At 37.1% G+C, this 19,906-nt stretch overlaps 2 protein-coding genes across 15 annotated transcripts in view; one reads left to right on the forward strand and one right to left on the reverse strand.

Annotated features, from left to right (window-relative positions):
* Window positions 1–19,906, forward strand: part of ERC1 (ELKS/RAB6-interacting/CAST family member 1) — a 550,202-nt gene that overhangs the window by 187,009 nt on the left and 343,287 nt on the right. For all 14 annotated transcript variants that reach the window (XM_066258688.1, XM_066258691.1, XM_066258695.1 and 11 more), the window contains one exon: window positions 17,180–17,317. In XM_066258688.1, the coding sequence (XP_066114785.1) occupies window positions 17,180–17,317 (138 nt within the window). The remainder of the gene's footprint in view (window positions 1–17,179; window positions 17,318–19,906) is intronic.
* On the reverse strand, window positions 7,660–8,271 carry LOC136323064 (small ribosomal subunit protein eS10). Its single transcript, XM_066254882.1, has one exon. It carries the CDS (start codon window positions 8,218–8,220, stop codon window positions 7,723–7,725), a length of 498 nt encoding a protein of 165 aa, XP_066110979.1. The 5' UTR covers window positions 8,221–8,271; the 3' UTR covers window positions 7,660–7,722.

A 19,906-nucleotide genomic window follows, 5' to 3' on the forward strand; every position in this document is an offset into this window, starting at 1 on the left:
AGGCTGGAGACCTTGGGGTCTCGAACCTGGGTCTTCCGCATCCCAGTCCGACGCTCTATCCACTGCGCCACCGCCCGGTCAGGCGCAGTCTTTGTTTAATTTTTCAGTTTCTTCTTATAGTTGATTTCTAGTTTTATAATATTGTGATCTATCATGGAAAATTTTCCTTGGATATTTGAAAAGATTGTATATTCTGCTTTTTGGTGAAATGTTATAAAAATATCAGTTAAATTCATGTGGTCTGATGTTTCATTTAAGGCCATGGTTTGGTTGTTCTTTTTGTGTGTGTTTTTTTTTTGTCTGGGTGATCGATTCATTGATGTTAATGGGGTGTTAAAATTAGCTCTATTTTTGTATTACTCTACATCTTTTCCTTTATGTCTGTTAATAATTGCTTTATATATTTATAGATGCTTCTACATTGGGTGTCTAAATGTTTATAAGGGTTATATTCTCTTGTTGAATTGGTTGGTATGAAATCTCCTGTTTTGTCTCATGTAATATACTTTGTTTGAAAATCAATATTGTCTGATAAAAGTATTGCTACCCCAGCTTTTAGTTTTTATTTACATGAACTATCTTTTTTCATCTGTTTACTTTGAATCTGTATATGTCTTTCAATCTGAAGTGGGTCTTTTGTGGGCAATATATGAAGGGAATTGTTTTTTTTTTTTAATCTATTTGGACACTGTATGCCTTTTGATTGAACGTTTAGTCCATTTACATTTAAAGTTATTATTTATTGGTATGTAGTTATTGTCATTAATTGTTTTATGATTGTTTTTGTAAATTTATTCTCATGCTTTCTTGTATGTTGATGTTTTATAGTGTTGCCTTTGATTCTTTTCACTTTATTTTTTTGTGTATCTCTTGTAGATTTTTGGTTTGTTGTTATGTGCTATATATATCTATATATCTATATATATCTATTTATATATATATATGTAATTTTTTTTTGAGAGAGAGAGAGGGACAGGGAGAGTGAGACAGCAATATTGAGCTGCTTCTGTATGTGCTCTGGCTTGAGAATTGAACCAGCAATCTCTGTACTCTGGGACGACACTCCAATCAACCAAGCTATCTGGCCAGGGCTTAATGTTTTTGTTTTTTAATTGAATTTTATAGAGACAGAGAGGAAGGTAGATTGTGAGTTGCATACACTGGACTATTTTTGCAAGGTCTGGGCACCATTTCCCACCCATAATCTCCCTAGCTTTATAGGTAGTGCACGTATTTATATGTAATGGAATAACCCTGTGGTCAGAGAAAGAAACAGGACAATACAGATGGCCAAGTATGCTGTACAATGGGGTTAGCATTGGCCTCCTCTTTCCCAGGGTTCTCCTCAGTGGTTTAAAGTAGTTTTTGTATTACAGTAAATTTCTTATCTTTAAAATAAATCACTGACCTGGAAAATGTAATTGAGCATTTGGATCTGAGCTGCATTCAGAATCTATGTTAAAATTTTGCAGCTTTTTGATTGATTATAAATGATAATGTAGCTTTGAGTTTAATTTGCTGATGCAGATGTTATCACCATCCCCTTCTGTGCTTCTTTAACGTCTGTTTATTTAACCTTGTTTCTCCAGTTTTCTAGGTTTTGGTATTGGAGTTTATATTTATTAACAGGAGCAGAAATCTGATTGATATATATATAGAGAAAGAATTGGATGTTTTATTTGGGGGGTATGTGGGTTCCTAGATTGGTTCTTTGGGTCTTCTTGTTATTTTGTTTTGGGTAGAAAGTAAGAAGGAGTAGATTCTTTGTATAATCTGTTTTCTGGAGTCTTGGCTAAGGCAGTGTTCATTTCCTTTTATTCTATATCATGAAATAGAAATGAAAATCTGTTTTATCATTAAAAACAATATTTACTGCCCTGGCCAGTTGGCTCAGTGGTAGAGAGTTGGCCTGGTATGCAGGAGTCCTGTGTTCGCTTCCCAGCCAGGGCATACAGGAGAAGCACCCATCTGCTTCTCCACCCCTCCCACTCTCCTTCCTCTCTGTCTCTCTCTTCTCCTCCCGCAGCCAAGGCTCTATTGGAGCAAAGTTGGCCCGGGCGCTGAGGATGGCTCTGTGGCCTCTGCCTCAGGTGCTAGAATGGCTCTGGTTGCAACAGAGTGATACCCAGATGGGCAGAACATCGCCCCCTGGTGTGCATGCCAGGTGGATCCTGGTTGGGCGCATGCGGGAGTCTGTCTGACTGCCTCCCCGTTTCCAACTTCAGAGAAATACAAAAAACAAAAACAAAATTTACTAATTTATTCTGAGAAATTTAATATTTTGTTTTTAAAATGTTGCTGTTTTATTTTTCATAAGGATTAATTACAGTGTTTTCTAAATGTTACTATTTTTTAAGTCAAACCCAGCATTAAAGAAGATAAGAGAAGACTTAATAAAATTTTAAGTTGGAAACCTAATATACTTAAGCATTAGAATTTTCTCTTTTCTTTCTTTTACTTATAAATTTTTAGCCTATAATTTTAACAGAACTCATAAAAATATTAATATATGTATAGCTGAATTTTTGAAATATCATATTGAGAAAAACAATGCATAATGAATGAAGTCTGGTGGATTTGGTGAAGCAAACTCCATATGGATTTCCTTTGCTTCACATAACTTCTGCCCTCTCTTTTTCAAGTAGACCTAAGGAGGGAGATAGATGGACTTTCGAAGTCTGTAACTTAACTTCCAGTTTAACAGATAACTCTTTTTAAATGAAGCTAATCTTATACAAATGAGATGACATTTTATAGTGACTGAAAAATTATTATGTAAAAAAAGGAAGTATCTTAGTTTACCTTGTTATAAGTTATTTTATTTATTTTAAAAATATTAAGATTAAGTTTTTTTGGTGACATTGATTAATAAGCTTATATAAGTTTCAAGTGTATCATTTTATTGTGACTCAGGAATTCAGGAAGGGCTCTCATGGGTAGTTTGCCCCTGATACTTTTGGTGACAGCTGGGGATATCTGCGCTTGGATAATCCACTACCAAGATGGCCCCTTCACTGCACCTGTTCTGCCTAGGTCCTCTGGCCTCTAGCTACATGTCTACATGACATCTTTTGCCTCAGGGCTTCTGCACATGCCCTGGGTATCTCACAGCATAATGAGATTAGTCACACTTTTTATGCGGCACCTGACTTCCACATTCATAGATGTTAGAAGCAGAAGCTCCCTGGGTAGTTGAGGGTTGTGCTAGGAACTGTCTTGTAAGTGGCAGAGGATTTTTTTTTGCTGTACTCTCTTGTTCATAATAGTCACTGGACTATCCTTGATTTAGGGACATCAAGAAATAGACTTTTTAAAAAAATATATTGAGAGAGAGAAGAAACATTAATTTGTTGTTCCACTTATTTATGCATTCATTGGTTGATTCTTGTTGATTCTTGTATGTACTCTGACCAGGGATCAAACCCACAACTTGATTTTATTAAGATGGTACTCCAGTCAACTGAGCTACCTGGATAGGGCTAGACGACGACTCCTCTTGCTCCTCTTATTCTTCCTTTCTTCTTTTTTCTTTCTTCTTTTTCCTCTTCCTCTTCCTCCTTCTATTCCTCCTCCTCCTCCTCTTACTCCTTTTCCTCCTTCTTTTCTTCCTTTCCCTCCTTTTTCTCCTCCTCCTCCTCCTTCTCTTCTACCTCCTCCTCCTCCCTTTCCCTCCCTCCCACTCCCTTCCTTCCCCCCACTCCGCTTCAGAAATTATCATAGGGTATAAAAATGATTCATCAGAAAAGGGTACAGAGGAATAGGTGTATGGAAAGGATAGACTGACAGCAGAAGGTGGATTCATACTATGTATTTATTTTGGGGATTCACCTTAGATGACAAACACAACTGTGTAGATGAAGGTGTTCGTATTTTAGAGGTCTGACATGGAAGAAACTGCTATTTAGAAGTTAATCAGACTGAACATGTGCACAGATGGTACACTGAATGCAAAAGAATTTTTAGACAAACTTGGCTAATGGTTTATGTTATTTGGGGAATAAAGCAGGATAAATCTCATGCATAAGTATTTGTACATTTCATTGATTTTGTGGAATTTTGACTTTTAAGCTAGCACTAAGGGTTAATTGGATGGATATTTTCTTCTTTTTCCTTATTGAGATGTAATTCACATACAGTAAGATTTACTATTTTAAACTGTGCAGGTCAGTCTTTGTTGTTGTTGTTGTTATGAAGTTGTTCAATCATAACCACTATTCAATTCCAGAACATTTTCATAATTTCAGAAAGAAACCTATAACTGTTACAACCACTTATCCTCTGGCAACCACTAACCTACTTTCTGTCTCTGTGGATTTGCTTATTCTGGACATTTCATATAAATGTAATCATGTAATATGTGCTTTTTATGTTTGACTTCCTTAATGTGATGTTTTCAGGATTCATTTATGTTATAGCAAGTATCAATACTTTATTCCTTTTTGTGGCTAATATTCCATTGCAGTGAATATACCAAGTTCTGTTGATCTATTCATCAGTTTATGGAAATTTAGGTTGTTTCCACTTTTTAGATATTATGAATAATTCTGTGAATGTCCATGCAAAGGGTTTTATATGAATGTATCTCTTTATTTCTCTTGGGTGTATATCTAGGAGTGGAACCTGATGTTAATTCATGTTCAACATCATGAGGAACTGCCAAACTGTTTCTGAGCAGCTACACAATTTTATATTCCTGCCAGTGTTTGTTATTTTTCTTGATAAAATAGTCATTCTAATGGGTGTGCATTGGTATCTTATTGTGGTTTTGTTTGCATTTCCATAGTGACTAATGATGGTGAATATCTTTCTGTGTATTTGCTGGCCATTTCTATATCTTCTTTCAAGAAATATCTCTTCAGATTTTTTGCCCATTTATAAATGGAGTTGTTTGTCTTTTTATTGTTGAGTTCTAGAAAGTCTTTATATATACCAGAGGCTCCACTATATCAAACATATGATTTGCAATATTTCTCCCATTCTCTGGGTTATCCTTTCACTTCCTTGATATGCTCCTTTATGCACAGAAGTTTTAAATTTTGATGAGTCCAATTTATGTTTTTCTTAGTTGCTTATGCTTTTAGTGTCATATTTAAGAGAATGTTGCCTAATTGAAGGTCATGAAGATTTCTTTCTACATTTTCTTCTATGAGTTTTATAGTTTCAGCTTTTACAATGATATCTTTAATTTATTCTAATTTAATTTTTGTACATGGTATAATATATGGGTACAATGTTATTATTTTGGATGTGGATATTCAGTTGTCCCATCAACATTTGTTGAAAAGACTCTTCTTTCTTCTTGAACCGTTTTGGGATGTTTGCTGAAACTCAGTTGGCCACAGACACATTCATTTCTGAACTCTGGATTTTAATCCATGGATTTCTATGTCCATCCATGTGCCATACCACACTATCTTGATTGCTATATAGCTTTGTAGTAGGTTTTGATGGTGGGAACTGGGAATCTTCTTCCTTTGTTTCTTTTCAAGATTGTTTTTGCTTTTGGGGGTGTCCTTTGTAATTCCATATGAATTTTGAGATAGTTTTGTTCATTTTTATAAAAAAGGCATTTGGAACTTTGATAGAGATTGTGTTGAATCTGCTCATCAGTTGTTATCTTAGCAATATCAAGTCTTTCAGTTGAAAACAGGATGTCTTTAAATTTATTTATGTTGTGTTTAATTTCTTATATTGATGTTTTGTAGTTTTAAATTTACAAGTCTTGCACTTTATTTTTAAATATTTTATTTTTTTGTATTTTTAAAATTTTTTATTACGTTTATTGGAGTGACATTGGTTAATAAAATTAAACAGGTTTCAGGTGTATAATTATATAATACATTATTTTCTCTTTTTTTTTCAATTTTTTTTTAATTTTATTTATTCATTTTTAGAGAAGAGAGAGACAGAGAGGGAGAGAGAGGAGAGAGAGAGAAGGGGGGAGGAGCTGGAAGCATCAACTCTCTATGTGCCTTGACCAGGCAAGCCCAGGGTTTCAAACCGGCGACCTCAGCATTTCCAGGTCGACGCTTTATCCACTGCGCCACCACAGGTCAGGCAATACATTATTTTCTTAATCCAACTTTGAAAGTATTTTTTTATAAATATAGATTGTCTTATATTTAAATATTTATGCCCTGTAAAAAAATGTATTTTTCCAGGACATCTAAACTGACTGAAATTACTCTATAGTAGTTTAAGATTTTGTCAAGGGAAAAATATTCCCTGAGATCTTTTATATGAAAACAACCTTTATCTTCTTATCAAGCTCTAAGTTTCCTTGTTTGCCTATATCTTTTGCTTGGGGGAAATGACCAACTCATACCACTTGGCTTGCACTTTTTTAATGGTGGATACTATTTCATAGTTGTCTTAGTTAGGATTTTTGTCTGGAAAACTATTAAGTCAGCTTTGTAAGGAACTTAGATTTTTATACATTTGTTCAAAGAATTCTATCTGTATCTATAAAGACTAAGATTTTATTGTAATTTATTTAGTTTTATAATAGTTTTCTATTACTACATCATAAATTAGGGGCTTAAACACCCAGTGTATTATCTCACAGTTTTTGTGGGTCAGGATTCTGAGCTTGACCTCACTGGAACTTTTTCTCAGGGTCTTACAGCTGTTGCTGTAGTCTCATCAAAGGTTTGGTGTTCCTTTTTCAGTTTATATGGTTTTTTAAATTTTTATTTTATTTAGAAAATTAACTTTAAGAGGGTGACATTGATCAGTAAGAGTACATAGGTTTCAGGTAAACATTTCTATAGCATTTGAACTGTTTATTGTGTTGTATACCCATCACCCAAACTCAAATCATTTCCTTATATCTGTCCCCCTTTACACCCTTCTTCCCATCCCCTTCCTCCTCCCCATTCACTCAAGTCCCTCTCTCATGTTGCCTTCCCCCTCTCCGACGTTCCTTCCCCTTGGTAATCACTTTTATCTATATCCATGAGTTTCAGTTTTATATCCCACCTATGTGTGAAATCATACAGTTACCTTTTTCTGATTTACTTGTTTTACTCAGTAGAATTTTCTCAAGGTCCATCCATGTTGTTATACTGTCACTGTCATAATTTCTTATGGCTGAGTAGTATTCCATTCTTTATCCAGTCCTCCATTGAGTGACACTTTGGTTGTTTCCATGTTTTATCCACTGTGAATAATGCTGTGATGAACATAGGGGGTGCATGAGTCTTTACATACCAACATTTTTGAGTTTTTGGAATAGATACACAGAGCAGGGATTGCTGGGTCATATGGTAGTTCTAGTCTTAGTTTTTTGAGGAACCACCATACTTTCTTTTATAATGGTTGTACTAATTTGCATTCCCACCAGCAGTGAATGAGGATTTCTTTTTATCCACAGCCTCTCCAACACTTGTTATTGTCTGACAGGTGTAAGGTGGTATCTCATTGTAGTTTTGATTTGCAGTTCTCAAATACATAGTTAGTGAAGGTGAGCATCTTTTCATGTATCTGTTGGCCATTTGTATGTTCTCTTAGAACAGCGGTTCTCAACCTGTGGGTCACAACCCCGGCGGGGGTCAAATGACCAAAACACAGGGGTCATTTGACCCCCACCGGGGTCGCGACCCACAGGTTGAGAACCGCTGTCTTAGAAAAAGTGTCTCTCTCCATTTTTTTTTTTTTATTATTGTTTTTTTTTATTTTTTATTTTCTGACAAGTTTATTCAACACAAAATAATCCCTCCAACTTTACTGAGGTGGCTGACCACGTCCACGACCAAATCCGCCTCTAAACTGGAACTCCGTGGCTGACCCGGCCCCGGCCTCGGCTTTCTTGTCGGCACCAGGGGGCACGGCGCTCCGTCTGTAGGTATCTCTGTCGGCTTCCCCACGCGTGAGCCTCGCAGGCCGCTCGCCCTCCAGACCTTTGGGCCTGGGCCTGCCGGTCTCCGGCCGGCTGCGGCGCAGGGTGGCAGGCACGATCTCGGGGGGCAGGTGGAGGTAGTCGCGGAGATACTGGATGCCCTCGTTGGTAAGGTACCAGTAGAAATGTCTCCAGGCAAACTGTTCCTTCACGTAGCCACGCGACTTGAGAGACTGCATGGCCTTCATGACGTGCAAGTTGGGCACGTTCTTGTCCGCCAGCTCGGGGTGTTTAGGCATATGCACATCCTTCTTGGCCACCATCACCCCCTCCTTAAAAAGGAGTTCATAAATGGCAATCCGGTTCTTCTTGGGCATCAACATCTCGACGGCCACTGCGTCCGGAGCCGGGGCTGGAAAGGAAGGAGCATGTGCGGCGCGGCGTCTCTTCGTCTCTCTCCATTTTTAAATTGGATTGTTTAATTGTTTGTTGCTGAGCTTTGTGAGTTCTTTATATATTTTGTATATTAACCCCTTGTCAGAGCTGTTGTTTGCAAATATCATCTCCTGTTTAGTTGGCTATTTGTTTTGATGTTAGTTTCTTTTGCTGTGCAGAAGCTTTTTAGTTTGATTTAGTCAAAGAAGATTTGGTACCTATCCTTCTCAAAGTTTTCCAAAAAATAGAAGAAGAAGCCATATTCTCCAACACATTTTATGAGGCCAATATAACCCTAATACCAAAACCTGTACGGATGACACAGAAAGAGAAAACTACAGATCAGTATCTCTAAAGAATACAAATCCTAAACAAAATACTAGCAAATCGAATACAGCAACACATTTAAAAAATAATATATCACAGTCAAGTGGGATTCATTCCAGGAATACAAAGATGCTTCAACATATGGAAATCCATCATCATAATAGACCCCAGCAACAAAACAAAGAACAAAAATCATATGATCCTATCAATAGGTGCAGAAAAGGCATTTAAGATACAATGTCTCTTTATGTTTAAAACACTCAATAAAATTGGAGTAGAAGGAAAGTACCTCAACATAATAAAGGCCATATATATGACAAACTATCAGCTAATATCATACCAAATAGGGGAAAAATGAAGGCTTTTCCTCTAAAATCAGGAACAAGACAAGGTTACCCACTCTCTCCACTTTTATTCAACATAATTCTAGAAGTTTTAGCCAGAGCCATCAGGCAAGAGAAAGAAATAAAAGGCATCTTTATGGGGAAAGAAGAAGTAAAGGTATCACTTTTTGCAGATGTTACGATCCTGTATATATAGAAAACCCCAGACTCCACCAAAAAACTATTAGAAACAATAAACCAAGACAGTAAAGTTGCAGTATACAAAATCAATATACAGATGTCCACTGATTTCCTGTACACCAACAATGAAATGTTGGAAAATGAACTAAAAAAAATTTCTTTTACAACTACAGCAAAATAAAATATCACTAGGAATAAACTAAACAAAGGATATAAAGGACCTACATACTGAAAATTTCAAAACATTATTGAAAGAATTTGAAAAAGACAATAAAATGGAAAAACATTCCATGTTCACGGATTGAAAGAATTAACGTAGTTAAAATGGTCATATTACCCAAAGCAATATACAAATGAAATGCAGTCTTCGTCAAAATCCCAATGTCAGTTTTTATAAAGAGAACAAAAAATTATCAGGTGCGTACAGAACCATAAAAAACTCTGAATAGCCAAAGCAGTTCTGAGGAAGAAGAATGAAGCTTGCTAGATATTAAAAAAAAAAAAAAAGTATTTGAGCTATTTCTATTACACTGGGGAACAAAATTTTTGTTGCATCTACAAAAACACTTGTTCTTACCTAATTCAGATGCACTGATCTCAAATCTGACATTAGCTTTTCTCTGTAAGCTACAATTTTTTTGCAATTCAAGATTTTAGGTTTTCATCTTATTGTAAAATTTTCAACATTTAGTTTAACATAATGAAGTAGAATGTCTTCTTGGGCATCATCTTTGTGAAAATATAATAATTTATATAATGCAGTAAATACACCAATACACTAAAAGATATGATTGCATCAGAATTTGACTACAATTTTGAAATAGAACATATTAAAACACTTACTTTAATCATAAAATTTGCCCAAAACTTATTTAAATTCTATTCAGGCAAAAATTTGCATTTGTAGCTCTTGCATTTGTGTACTTGTTGAGGACAATCTCGTTTGATGCTCCAGCAGTAGTCTGCTGATCACTAAGAGCTCCAAGATTTTCGGGAAACTTATCAAGGTGACTGTTCAGGAAGTGAATATTAACACTCATGTTACATCCAATGTTGCATAAAGCCAACAGCATCCTTTGAACCAGAAGTTCATAGTTTTCTGCTTTTTTTTGTTGCCAAGGAAGTTCTTTGTAACTGCCACAAAAGACTGCCATGCTGCCTTCTCTTCCTTATTCATCTTCCTGGCAAATTCTTCATTACGTATGAGGGTTCAAATTTGAGGTCCATCAAATACACTTGCTTTTATCTTCTCTAAAGACAAGGCAGGAAAAGCAGAAATAATATGTTGAAAGCATTCACTTTCTCTATTTAAAGCCTGAACAAACTGCTTTATTAAGCCAAGTTTGATGTGAAGTGGGGGAAAAATGATCCTGTCTCGATTAACTACAGGTTCATTCACAATATTTTGCATCCCTACTTCCAGAGCTTCATGTTTCGGCCACTCCTTCTGTGTCCAGTGTTTGTCCCGAGCTCGGCTGTCCCACAAACACAGAAAGCAAGAATACTTCGTGAAATCTCTCTGTTGTCCTAGCAGGAAATTTACCATTTTAAGATCCACACAAATGATCCAGTTATGCTCCTCATACTTCAGAAAGTCAAGGACAATTTTTATGTCATTATAATCTTCTCACAGATGAGTTGAATAACCAATTGGAACCACTGCATAAACATTACCGTTGTGTAGGAGAACACATTTCAGACTCTGTTTAGAGCTGTCAAGAAATAGCCGCCATTCTGTTGGACTGTAAGTGGTAACACCTAGCTGGCTGAGAAAACTACTGATATCATGACAGTAAACAAAGTGTTAGTCTTCGGAAAAAAAAATCCACAAAAACTTGTTCACGCTTCCTGAAATGGGATACGTTAGCTGACCGGTGAAGTACATTTCTTTTCTTGAAGCCTGGCGGCTAATAACTCAGCTGCTTTTTTTGATAGGCCCAAATCTCTTACTAAGTCATTCAGTTTGGGTTGACTAAACTGCTGAGGGGTTAATGACTGCTTGGCATCAGAAGAAGACCCTTCAGATTCTACAACCATTTCCTCATGCATCTTATCAAAATACACTTGGTCACCGTGTTCACTTTCTTCATCCTTAGAAAAAATAAAACCATTGAAAACTGGAACTGGGAGTGTCTCAGAGTATGGGATAGGTCGTATTGCTGAAGAAATATTAGGATATGCGATTATATGCTGTTTTTTCTTGCCGATGCCCTTTATGGATCAGACAGAAATAACAGTCACTGCTGTGGTCCTTAGGTTCACGCCAAACCATGGGAATTCCAAAAGGCATTCTTTTGCGTTTTCCTTTTGTCCAGTCACGAAGCATTTCCTCACAATTATGACACACAATATAAGGAGCCCAATTCTTGTCTTGATCGCCAAGGGGAACTTGAAAATAGGCAATAAATGCATGTGTCACAAATGATGAAATATTGCACCTTTGATGTTGAAGTGTGTAACAGCCAAACATATAACAGAAGGTGTCAGGACTATTCTTACATTTACGCCTACTCGAAGAAGCCATGATTCAATCTTAAAACAAAATAAGAGGGTGTTTTTATCAGATAACAATTTTTTACATTTAAAAACAACTACAATTATGTAAAAGGGATGTTTGTAAAACATTAATTGCCTGTGGTTATGTTCAATCCAAGAGTCATTGCCCTTTAACTCCAATTTAAAAACCAATGCATGCCATTAACTGTAACAAAAAGAAATTAAAATTGCTTAAAAACTAGAGCATGCACCAAAAAACGGATTTCACATTTGGAATCAGTGATGCAGAAATTTATAGAGTCAGTTCTAAAACCTATTGCAACAGAAAATGAAAAAAAAAATTGTTCCCCAGGGTTATTGTCTAGGAAGCAGAGTTTGACCTTTGGTCTCACCAGCTTTTGCTTCATATTATCCAGTTATTTTAATGTGAGAGGACCCTAGATCTATTATTATCTGTCCCCTGAACAAGTCTTTTAAGGAACTTATTTTCCCTCACAGCAATTAATAAAATATTCTGGAGCAGTGGACTATGGACTATGAATGTATTTCTGTAAAGGTCATGCCTACATTTCCTGTATAGTTCAATTAGAACAGTTTAAGATAAAATATAATAGTACTCTGATGAAGTATATTACATTTTTAATATTCTGTTTCCCCTATTTTAAAAATGTATATAGTTGGCATTTTAGAATTGAAAGGAATATCAGTAGTCTTGTTTTATAGGTAATTAGAAAGATCAAATAATTTGCCCAATGTGACATAGCTAGGTGTTCATTCATCATGGTGATCTACTCTATAACCTATACAATGAGAATAGCACAATTCAGAAGGAAACTAAATCAAAGAAATAACTGATTTACAATTAAAATCTTTGCTGGACGAACTAAAGACCATACACAATAATTGAGAATATAGATATGGTCTATTTTAACCATCTAAATTGAGTTGAAACATGACTTTATTACTCTTGTGTCTTTTAATCATTGGAAATACATGATTGGGTAAGTAAAATTTAGAAGCCAGTATATAGAATAGTTTACAGTTGTGAGCATGTGAAACGCAGTTTAGTGTTGTATGATTATCTATTAATTATTGTATTGTATTTTATACAAACAACAGTAAACCTACTTTTGTTTCACCATGTACTAGTCTGGGGCAAAACCTGCTCATTTGGTGAATTATAGTTGTGCCTTGTTTGTGCATTTCCCTAGAGTGTCGAGTGCTAAAGAAACAATTGCCTAGACATTAGGGGACTTAGTGAAATTTTTCTTTTTAGATTCTATTAATTACTGTAGTCTCTGTGCCAGCTGATTAGTTCATCCACACTAGACTTCTGTCACTGATACTGAAAGGTATCATTGACCAAGAAGGTAAAGGTTACAGCCTTTATTTATCATGTGAATAACTTGCTTAGAACAACTGTGGAGGCATCATCAAAAATCTCTTTCCTTTCAATGATATTTAAAGTAGCCTGGTGATTTTAAGAGGTGTTTTGGGGTTATCTTAGAACTGTGTTCTAGAAGAAGTCTGTTCTACCTTTTGGTCAGTGATTAGGGCCTTGAAGGTGGAGGAATCAGGTCCACTTGACTAGAAAGAATAAATCACCCACAGTGAAACATGATAGTTTTTGACAACTGGCAATGCTGATGAAAACCAAAACAAAGATGACAAGAAATATGTACCAATGTGCAACTGGTATGCAGATTTGATTAATTCACATGTAGCAATGCATTCAGCTTTAGGCTCCCTCTGGATTCATTGGTTTTTCTCTCTTTTTTAAAATAAAAATAGTATGAGGAGAGGAAAGACTGTAATATAATAATTATGTTATTTCTATTTTCAGCTCATGTAACAGAACAATATTATGATTAGACAAGCCATTTTAAGAAAAATGTCTCCTTTCTCTAAATGGTTATTTAAAAAATATTTCCTTCTTGAATTCTTCATTGTTCTACTCTATGATAATAAACTGTTGATAATAAACCTGGTTGATTCTCCCCCTTCCTGTTTATTATCAAGGACATAGATATATAGAATAACCACCAATTATTTCTGTCTCTACAAAACTTAACTCATGTAGAAATTGAATACATGCTAATAGGTACTTGATTTCTTTTCATATCAGATGGGGTATGCATAAAGTAGAAAAAACTTATAGAATTTTAAAATATATCATTTTATGTAATAATCATTTATTACCTTTTAATATTATTAAAAATAAGCTATCTAAATAAAAAAAGAAAAGCTCTGTAGCTGTTCATTGTCAAGTGCTCCTTAGTTTATGTATATAATTAAACTGGCTTACTCCTACTGCTTGAAAGTCAGGCTATACAGACTATTAATAATATGATGCTGCTGAAATCCTGATATCAAGTATCTTTGGCTCTGTCCACCAGCTTTCCTATATTGTGTTTCAATATATGTTCCTCCCATGGAAGATGGACTTCTGCATTTGTAAGGGTTTGATACCTCTACCCTTTATTCTTTGCTTTAGAAGGGGATACATTTAAATAGAAGTGACCATAGTAATAATACACTGTTTATTAATAAATGATCATTAATAATGAGTAGTTTACATAAAGATGCTTGAGTCACCTTTATCATTATTTATTTTTATTTTACTTTACATCATAAAACATATGTAGCCCTAGCCAGATAGCTCTGTTGGTTAGAGCATCATCCTAATATGCAGAGGTTGCTGGTTCTGTTCCTGGTCAGGGCACATACAGAAACAAATCAATGTTTTGGTCTCTCTCTCTCTAAAAAATCAATAAATAAAAAAATTAAAAAACCCATAGTTATGGCACAGTGATTAAGAGTAGTACTCTTGTAAGTTCTTAACAACAGTGCCTGCTACACATATTCTGCTCTTTTTTGTTTTTTAAGTGTTAATGGTCCCTTTTATCACCACTACTTCCTCTTCACTACCACTACCACCACCATTATGATTATCTTTGTCGATACTGGCATCATGTTGGTATTTTAGGGATTCTGTGGTTTCTGTTTCTACAAAATGGAGAGGGGGGGGAGAGAGAGGGAGAGAGAGAGAGAGAGAGAGAGTGTGTGTGTGTGTGTGTTTTGGGAGATATTCTGAGCATATTTATTTATTTATTTATTTTATTCATTTTTAGAGAGGAGAGAGAGACAGAGAGAGAGAAGGGGGAAGGAGCTGGAAGCATCAACTCCCATATGTGCCTTGACCAGGCAAGCCCCGGGTTTCAAACTGGCGACCTCAGCATTTCCACTGAGCATATTTAAAGGATTGATTTTCCACTTAACATGATTCCAAACAATCATCTTTATTATTATTATGTATGTGGGGTAGCCGATTCACTTTTCTCCTGGCTGGAGAACTTGTTTTTTTTTTTTTTTTTTCCATTTTTCTGAAGCTGGAAACAGGGAGAGACAGCCCGACAGACTCCCGCATGCGCCCGACCAGGATCCACCCGGCACGCCCACCAGGGGCGAAGCTCTGCCCACCAGGGGGCGATGCTCTGCCCATCCTGGGCGTCGCCATGTTGCGACCAGAGCCACTCTAGCGCCTAAGGCAGAGGCCACAGAGCCATCCCCAGCGCCCGGGCCATCTTTGCTCCAATGGAGCCTTGGCTGCGGGAGGGGAAGAGAGAGACAGAGAGGAAAGCACAGCGGAGGGGTGGAGAAGCAAATGGGCGCTTCTCCTATGTGCCCTGGCTGGGAATCGAACCCGGGTCCTCCGCACGCTAGGCCGATGCTCTACCGCTGAGCCAACCGGCCAGGGCTGGAGAACTTGTTAATGGGGATACAGCAAGAAAGTCTTCCCAAAGGAGATAACATTTTTGTTGCTTTTTGAAAGCTGTATAGAGTAAATCAGCTAGTTTTAGTGTTAGCTCAGGAGAAGACTATGATTACATTCTGCTTCATTTTTCTCCGTGGAACTTATGACCGTCCTACTTACTACTCTCATTTCATTAGTTATTCACTATCTACCATATTTAAATGTAACCTCTTTGAAGGTAGGGGTTTTTGTCTGCTGTGATTATTTCTCTATCTTTAACACCTAGAAAAATGAGCAAGAGCTCAACTATATGTTAATGGATGAATGAAATTTTTGCGTTCTAAAATAATTGCCTTATTATTTTTTCTTTATTAAGAATTGCTTTGTACTTTTCATTATGTGTATTTGAATTTTCCTAGTGATAACTTCTATTTCCATAATGCTTCTCAAAGCCATTCTCTCTTTTCCATATCTCTTAGCTCGTTTTATCTCCACAATTTCTTACCTGAATTGATACAGTCTCCTAATTGTTTTCCATGTCTCTGTGCAAGTCCCTTAAATTTCTTCTTTATAGCTAGCAGAATTATCTATATAAAATGCAGAACTGACCGGATCATTTCTCTGCTTAAAAATTCCTAATCCATGTGTCTGAACAGCAGTTGGTACTCTTTAGGATAGGTACACAATCCCATCCATAGCTTGGATTCAGCTGCATAATGTAGAGTTCTCTTACCATCTTATAACATAATAAAAATGGGTTTATTCATTTTTCTATTACTAGTGTCTGGCATGTAATAGAGAATTCAGCATATACTTTTTTGGGGTAAATTAATGTATATAAATTGTATAAAGGAAGGAATAATTACAATAAGAAATTTATTTGAAAATGCTTGCTGTTTGGATAAAAGATGATGTAAAAATCTAACTTAATACTAGCATTTAAGAAGTTTTTTCTTTATACAGCTGATTTGTTTTCTTTTCTTTCTTTTGTTTTTTAATTTATTTTTCTGAAGCTGGAAACGGGGAGAGACAGCCCGACAGACTCCTGCATGCGCCCGACCGGGATCCACCCGGCACGCCCACCAGGGGGTGACGCTCTGCCCACCAGGGGGCGATGCTCTGCCCCTCCGGGGCGTCGCTCTTTTGCGACCAGAGCCACTCTAGCGCCTGGGGCAGAGGCCAAGGAGCCATCCCCAGTGCCCGGGCCATCTTTGCTCCAATGGAGCCTGGCTGCGGGAGGGGAAGAGAGAGACAGAGAGGAAGGAGAGGGGGAGGGGTGGAGAAGCAGATGGGCGCTTCTCCCGTGTGCCCTGGCCGGGAATCAAACCCTGGACTTCTGCACGCCAGGCCGACGCTCTACCACTGAGCCAACCGGCCAGGGCCAGATTTGTTTTTCTTACCATCCAGTTGTTCCATTTTCTGGCCTGCCTCTGTTCTTTGTGAAGGAATCCCTCTTGACTTTTACACTATTAGTTTGGAAGTAATGTAGTTTCTCAGGGCTTTCTTCTCTTTAGTTCCCCATCTCTATATGTTGGGTCTGCTCTCTCCAACTACTTTCTTTATTTCTTCAGAGATTCAGGAATATGTGTATGTGCAACTCCATGTGTGCTGCTTTTCTCTGTTCTCGCTATAAATTCTGGGTTTATTTTTGCATGCAGTTCTGAAACCATTAGGATTAAATTATTTTTACAGGGCACATACTCACAGACTGCCTGATCTGCTTATTTCCAACTTAAAATTATTCTTATTTTGACTGTTTGTATTTATTTTAATTTTTTTCTTTCCTCCTAAAATATGCACACTCAGATTGAAAATCTTCAGGAGCAACTCAGAGACAAGGAAAAGCAGATGAGCAGCTTGAAAGAGAGAGTCAAATCCTTGCAGGCTGACACCACCAACACGGACACTGCCCTGACCACCTTGGAGGAGGCCCTGGCCGAGAAGGTGCGTGAGGGTCCAGGCCATCACAGACAAGTTTCCTCCGCTTTCTCACTCATCTGATATTATTTCTAGTGTTGAGACTTGAACATAGAAGATAGAAGAAATCCCTTTGGGCAAAAGGGAAAAGAGCTCCCTGCACTATTGCTGACACACATAGTGTGAGGGAAAAGAAAATCCATTCACAAATAGTATGAGGTAAAAGAAAATCTATTTCATTATTACCACTTTAATTATCTGTTGCTAGGCAAGATGGATTCTCCACTAGAGGGCAGTGGCTGCAGTTTCTATAATAGCCACATGTTCCTCATTTACTATCTTCTGAAGAAAAAGAAAAGTTTTTATTTATATGGTCAGCTAGAATTTGGGGATGTGGGCCTATCAGACATGGACCATCAGGAAGAAATATATAATTAGATTTAGTACTCCTTTACTGTGCCACATTGGTACTTAATATATTTGTGAGTTTTAATTATTAATACAATGAATGTACTTGCTATTTTTCTAGTCTTGGCCTTGCTAAGTCATTTTGCCTTTATGAGCAGAGCGGGGTTTACAATAATGGTTGACTAAATAAAAAAGTAGCCCAGAGTAACTAACAAGTGTTAATGAAGGAAGTTTAAGAAATCTTAGTGGGACATTTTAACTGGATGTTTTTAAAGGAATAGGGTCACTGATCCATAAGCCTCTTAGACTCACAATGCTTCAGGCTACCTGCCAGGAATCAAGGCTTGATTTCTGAATATATTCACACATAATACCAAAAAATATACTTAAATTACTTAACGTTCAGACTTCCTGAGTATCTGTTGACACACTCAGATTGAAAGTGTTTAATGTTTAAAAGCCTTAATGATTTTGTTTTTTTTACCCTTTTTTATGTTTTTTGTTTGTTTGTTTTTTGTGACAGAGATAGAGAGAGGGACAGATAGGGACAGACAGACAGAAAGGGAGAGAGATGAGAAGCATCAATTCTTTGTTGTGGCACCTCAGTTATTCATTGATTGCTTTCTCATATGTGCCTTGACCTGGGGGGCTATAGCAGACAGAGTGATCCCTTGCTCAAGCCAGCAACCTTGGACTCAGGCTAGTGAACCTTGTTCAAACCAGGAGAGCCCACGCTCAAGCTGGCAACCTCCGGGTTTCAAACCTGGGTCCTCCGCATCCCAGTCTGATGCTCTATCCACTGCGCCACCACCTGGTCAGGCTACCGTTCTTGATGTTTTAAACTCAACATAACACAATCCCCTCCAACCTTCCCTTTTGTTAGTGTGGGAATTGTGAGTTGTTTGCATTGCCTTATAGGCAACATGTAAATCTTTATTATATGCAGCTTAAGTATCTGTTTGTCGCCGATAGCTTATTGGTTGCTTGCGTAACTGTGCTAGCCAATGGGGTGAAGTTGCCACGGCTGAACACAAATTGAGCGGGTCAGGGGGAAGGTGAACATTTGTTTGCATTGGCAATCATCTGCTTTTGAAACAATTTAAGGCTGAACGCAAATTGAGCGTGTCAGGGGGAAGGTGAACATTTGTTTGCATTGGCAATCATCTGTTTTACATAAAAACTACGTCTTAACTTAATTTCTTTTAAGAATACCTCCTAGAAAATACAGCACTGAAGAGGAGAGAAAAGGAGCTAAAGCTGCACAAAAACGGCTTTCTCGACAAAAAGAAACCACTGAGCAGAGAAAGACAAGGCTTGCTTCATTCGCAGAGCAAATGCGTCTTTCTCGGCAAAATGAGACTGATGAGCATAGAGAAACAAGGCTTGCCTCAGATGCAAGACAAAAAAGCCTGTCTCGACAAAATGAGTCCCTTGAACAAAGGCAGGAGAGAAATGCAAAAAAAACGACAGAGTAATGCTGACCGAAACGCAAAAAGGATTAAAACAGTTTCAAACGGAGAAACTTTAATTTTTGAGCGGGAAACCCTGTGGGGCACTAAGCAAAGGGGCGTCCTTGCCGCCTGCCCTGGGTAATTCAGTTTGAATTAGCAGACACTTTTGCACAAATCATTTTAATTACAATTTATAATATCTAGAACAGCGGTCATTTCGTATGACCGCCGGGCTTTCTAGTTATATATAAAGAACATATATTTGTGGCCTGACCACTGTAGTGGCACAGTGGATAAAGCGTAGACTTGGAATGCTAAGGCCACCGGTTCAAAACCCTGGGCTTGTCTGGTCAAGGCACATATAGGAATTGATGCTTCCTGCTTCTCCCCTCATCCTTCTCTTTTTCTCTCTCTCTCTCTCTCTATCTCTATCTCTATCTCTCTCTCTCTCTCTCTCTCTCTCTCTCTCTCCCTTTTCTAAAAATGAACAAAGTCTTTTAAAAAAATAAAAAGTAAAAAGAACATGTATATGTTACTTATTGTCCTTAGGGTGTGTGTGTGGGGGGGTGAGTTCCTTGGGAGTTGAATAAATGAGATTATTCCAAAAGAATTCATACTTCAGAGATATATAATACTAGTTGAGATTATGTGAAAAGAAACCCAGGGGAATCAAAATAACAAAGCCAAATCTTTGTTATAGCAAGGTAGGTAGGAAGGATGAATTCTTTAAGTAAATTATTGATAACTTATTACTGTC

This window comes from Saccopteryx bilineata, chromosome 2, assembly GCF_036850765.1.
Source record: "Saccopteryx bilineata isolate mSacBil1 chromosome 2, mSacBil1_pri_phased_curated, whole genome shotgun sequence".
Taxonomy (NCBI): domain Eukaryota; kingdom Metazoa; phylum Chordata; class Mammalia; order Chiroptera; family Emballonuridae; genus Saccopteryx; species Saccopteryx bilineata.

Excerpts from the sequence above, each read along its gene's own strand:
- LOC136323064 (XM_066254882.1), bottom strand. The coding sequence starts at position 8,220 with ATGTTGATGCCCAAGAAGAACCGGATTGCCATTTATGAACTCCTTTTT.